This window comes from Ctenocephalides felis, unplaced genomic scaffold (assembly GCF_003426905.1).
Source record: "Ctenocephalides felis isolate EL2017-DRISC unplaced genomic scaffold, ASM342690v1 CF-g0.4_SCAFFOLD_01604, whole genome shotgun sequence".
NCBI classification, from domain to species: Eukaryota; Metazoa; Arthropoda; class Insecta; order Siphonaptera; family Pulicidae; genus Ctenocephalides; species Ctenocephalides felis.
Genome location: NW_020537758.1, coordinates 13,070,271 through 13,075,335, shown reverse-complemented (window position 1 = coordinate 13,075,335; position 5,065 = coordinate 13,070,271). Strand labels below are relative to the sequence as shown.

General features: G+C 36.2%; 1 protein-coding gene across 1 annotated transcript; it reads left to right on the top strand.

Moving 5' to 3' along the window:
- Nucleotides 1–1,766: 1,766 nt before the first annotated feature.
- LOC113373388 (centrosomal and chromosomal factor-like) lies at nt 1,767–2,900 on the top strand. Its single transcript, XM_026613690.1, has one exon. It carries the CDS (start codon nt 1,767–1,769, stop codon nt 2,898–2,900), a length of 1,134 nt encoding a protein of 377 aa, XP_026469475.1.
- Nucleotides 2,901–5,065: the final 2,165 nt, after the last annotated feature.

Below are 5,065 nucleotides of genomic sequence, written 5' to 3'. Positions count from 1 at the left end.
TTTAACGAAAAAAGAAATAATTTGCATATCAGTGAGTATAAATGAATTGTAGTTAATTTTGATTAATATATATATATATATATATATATATATATATATAGATATTGTTGAATTATTTAGAATCGGCCAGTAACACCAAGCAAAAAAAACTAAAGTAGTTTTGAAATACTTTATTTATTCATACATTTCGGTCTTCATCTTGGTGTTACTGCCCGATTCTAATTAATTCATCCAAATATATATCAACACCAAACTCACATATTTCAATATATATATATATATATATATATATATATATATATATATATATATATATATATATATATAGTATGTTTTTTTTTTAAGTTTCTCGAGAATTCTGCATTTTTTAACTATTATAACTAATAAAAAGCTAACTATTAAATGGTATTTAATTGAATTTTATTGAAAATTCAGAAATATTAATTTTTATATAGTTTCTTTTTAATTATTTAAAAACTGTAGTTATAGTATTTAATACAATTTCATTGAAAATCTTAAAAAATCATTTTTTTATATTTTGAAAATTTTGTATTTTTTGAACTTTGAAATAACTATTAAATGTTAAATAGTATTTAAAAGTTATTAGTGATTCAATAGTTAAAAAACACAACTTTTTCGATAAATTTAAAAAATTATTTTATTTTATTTTTCAAAATTTTAATAAAATTCAAATAAATGTTAGTTATAGTTAAAATATACAAAATTTTCAAAAAAAAAAAAAATTATCTTAAATTTTCAAAATTTTCGTTAAAATTCAATTAAACACTAATGCTAATTTAATAATTAGCAGTAAAAATTATAAATAACTTCTCGGGCGTTTCCATACACCACTAGTTCCAATAAAATTACAACATGACAAAAATATAATGTTATTTCCATTACAACTTACTTTTCAAAATGCTTATTCATTAATGCATGTATACATGTATCAAATTATAATAAAACGTACCATTCCATTTCAAGAGTCGCTCGTAATTCGTACTCATCATATTGCGAACACGGATCAGCTGTAATAGTAAACGACTTCTGCGCGACGTTATATATGTTACACCGCATCGCACCGCGCCAAGTTGACGTAAACTGTAGCGCCACATCGGGTATTATGTCCAGGGCGAGGTAAGGGACAAGAGCGGCGACGGATGAGGACGGATGACGCGGACGATACCAGACGCAAAGTCTTTTAAAATGTCAACTCGCCTTCCGAACGGCTCTCTCAATCGATTTCCGGGCAGGGGCGTCCCCGGGCGGTGGGGATGGAAGCGGACGGCTTCGTGCGTTCGGCCGAAAGCCGATCGTTTGCTCGCTAGAGGGGAGATGGGAAACCGTCTGGCGCGTCTGAGCAGTGGAACGCCACCGAGAGTCAGTCGAGGCGAAGTCGCCGACCAGAGCGGTAATATTCAATTTTCAATAAGATATATATATATATATATATATATATATATATACACACAGCCAAACAGTGTTCACAAATTTTGAGATAGAGACACAAATGACTCGAAGTAGTTTAGTGTATAATAGTTTAGTAAACGTACTGAATCGTTGAGACTGGTGATTATAGTGGTTTATGATTAAAATTTAAAACATATGTATACTTTCATATCAAGAGTGCTTCTATCGCTCGTGTTATTTTTGTACTAGGCATATATTTTAAGTGTTTATTGTGCATTGAAGTGTATCGGATTTTGGATGGATATTGGATTTTATCAGTGTTAACCAAGGATTATTTTTTCAAAGTGTTCTACGAGATGGCGATGACGGCTTGTTATTCCAATTACGCCGATTTGGCACCGACGCATGTTCAGCAGCAGCATCCGCAACAGCAGCAACAATGCTTTGCTACCAATGCTGCCACGACGGTTTTGCAACAGCAACAACAGATGCAACAGCATCCCCAACAACAAACTAGGATACAACCCGTGCAACAAAAGGATTACAGTATACCGTTGCACGTCGATTGTAGTGTAGAATATGAACTTCCGAATCAGGCCAAACCGCCGGCCGGTTCGCGTGTCGAGCCGCTGCTCATGATACATCCATGCTACTTCCGCAAAATGGAAAGTCAAAGGCGTAGTCCTTTCATCAATAATATGCCGCCGGTTACGAATAGTAGTCGTTCGTCGAGTAGTTCAAACGCCGCAGCGGCCGCGGCTTCGAGCAGGAGACGTGCTGCGGCGGTTCAGCAACAACAATTGGTTGCGCAACAACAGCAGCAGCAACAACAGCAATTGTCGCATCAACAACAATTGTCACAACAGCTGTCGCAGCAACAACAGCAGCTCGCTCAGCAACAGCAGCACCATATGTACACGCAACAGCAACAGCAACAACACCAAGCATCTTGGGAACAACAGCAACACGTGGTTCCCGCTATGCCCGCGCTCGTGCCGATCGCGGCGGGCGCACAAGCCATGTCGATGTACAGCAAACCCGTAGGAAAACGTGATCTTATGCTGTCCGGCGGCTTGAGTTATACGACGGATACTTCGGCTGTTGCGACGGCGTCTAGTATACCCGGAGTGCATTGGGATGCGGAGAGGAGTCCTTTGGCTGCGATACCGCGGGACTATCAGCAGTCCGGTCCTGAGCACGCGGCCACGGTTCATCATCAGCATCAGCACCATCATCATCATCATCATCACCCGCAGCATCATCCGGAAAAACATCAACAACATCAACAACAGCAGCAACAACATCAGCAGCAGCAACAGCAACAACAACAGCTGCAGCAGCAGCAGCAACAGCAGCAACACCAGAATACGATACTGTCGGGCAAATATCGGCAATATCTGCGAGCGCATCGCCTACATCCGTACCTGGAGCGCGCGGCCGCATTTCAACCACCGCCTGCACTGCAGCAGGTCTCATGTTACAACGTGTGATGAACGAACGTGTCTTACTACAGGAAGCGCGACGGGGTTGTATTGATCCCGCCCCGTCTGCATTTATATGTGATAGTAGAGTTATAATATAACGAGATCCCCTCAAATACAAAAAATATTAAAGAAAAAACTAATACAAGATAATAAAAAAACAAAACAAATTCGAATCGCGAATATTAATGTGTTGGTGTGCGTGCGTGCTTTTGTCGATGTGCTGAAAAAATGAAAAAAATCTTGGAGTGACAATATGATGAAATTGTGGAAGCCGATGGAATTATTCCCGTGTGAGACGATCAAGTGTTTAATTTGTTGTTAAAAAGTGGTGGCGAAAACGTTGTTTATCCGAGGACCCAGACCAAAGATTCAACCAAGATCGGGTCTGTCTGTTAATAACGCTTGTGGTGTGAAGATTCCAGCCCAAATTTAAGGAAAACTAAAGTGATGCGCCGCCGAACGCGATCGGATATATATTGTGTATAAATGTATATAGATATATAAACTAATAAGCTACGCTATATATGTACAGACTAGTCATAGAAAAAATACGCTTAATGAATTTGATGATGAAATAAACACGTTATTGTTTTTATAGAAAATTAACGTTGATTTTTCTTGCGAAATCGCGCAACATTCCCCTCCGATCCGTAATTTTCTCTTTCAGATATGCTTGCTTTACATTTATTGTAAAAATGAACAAACTATACTCAGTTTTTTGCACATGGTAAATTTTTTGAAATTACAGACAGTAATCTCGCTTAAAAATTTTCTATTTGAACTAGCAAAAATCATGTCATTTTTAGGTTTTTTTTTTTTGCTTACATTTTTTTTAGTGTAAATCTATCAAGTGTTTTACGATATATAATCCTTATTAAATGCGCCAACTTTTGACGGAACTTGCTAACTCACTTCAATAATTTTAAAAACGAAACATAGTTGCGCAAAAAATTTTACATTTTGCAAACTTGAGGCAATAGTGTAATTATTCTTGATTGTAATCCTAGAAATGTTATTTACGATTATGATCCAAAGTTCAAAAAAAGAAAAATTCGAAAAAAAATCTGAATTAACCGAAAAATGAATAAAATTTCATTAAAGCTCTAGGTTGCGCTTAAAAGCTCATAACTTTCAAACAACCCCAAAAAATTTTTTTTATATTTTTTCCAGGACAGTTACGATTGATACTATCAGACGTTGAGTTCTGGGACACCTTGTATATTAACACATTAAAAAAATATACAGGGTGTCCCAGAATTCAACGGGGTTGCTAGTATTGACCGTAACTGTTCTGAAAAAAAAATATATAGCGTTCTTTGAACATTATGAGTTTTTAAGTGCAACCAAGAGCTTTATTGTAATAATTGTGTTTAGTGTCTCGGAGCGGTCTGTAATTTTATGAAATTAAGTTTGCGCAAAAATCTGAGTGCAGTGTGTTCGCCCTAATATTCGTTTCAATCTTGATACAAATTTCTTGAATTTATTTCTATGTTAATATTTTTCTGTTGATCTATTTTTGTAACGTGTGTGTGTTTCAACTTGTGTTCGTCCATTATTGTCTTCGTAACAGTTTCGATCAGCCAAGCGATGAGTTTTGCCGACGGCAAAGTGTTATTTTAGCATTTCATTGTAAATTACAGTTGTGACGCATGCAATCCAAGAGCTATCTATATGTTGCCAAAGAAATCAGATGGTCTATAAATCGACCTGGAATCCAATGTGCCTGTCGGGTGAATTTCCATAAATTATTGTGTTCAATGGGCGTATTCGTTAAATCGACCGTTCTCTCTCTCGAATAAATATCAAATATGCTAATTTTTCAATAGCTATCAGCTCAAATAATTCATTTCCATATTTAAATCCATTACAATTGTGATCTGAGTTATCGAAGACGCTCTATTGAAAAAAATTATAAACCTATGTAAAAATTTTGGGTTTGCTGCTCATAATTGTAATTTGCGTTTTTGTTTAAGGGGCGTTCTGGTCTAGAGAATACTGTTAATTTTTTGAGATTTTAGAAAAAAAGTTATATTACTAAATGGTGGGATTTTTAGAAAATTTGCTAACCAAATACCCATAACTTCAGCCTTCCAAATAATCTGATCAGATTCTAATTTCAATCCAGTGGATTTTAATAAAAAGCCACAGCAAAGGGTGGCCGGGCCTGCTAG

Excerpts from the sequence above, each read along its gene's own strand:
- LOC113373388 (XM_026613690.1), top strand. The coding sequence starts at position 1,767 with ATGGCGATGACGGCTTGTTATTCCAATTACGCCGATTTGGCACCGACG.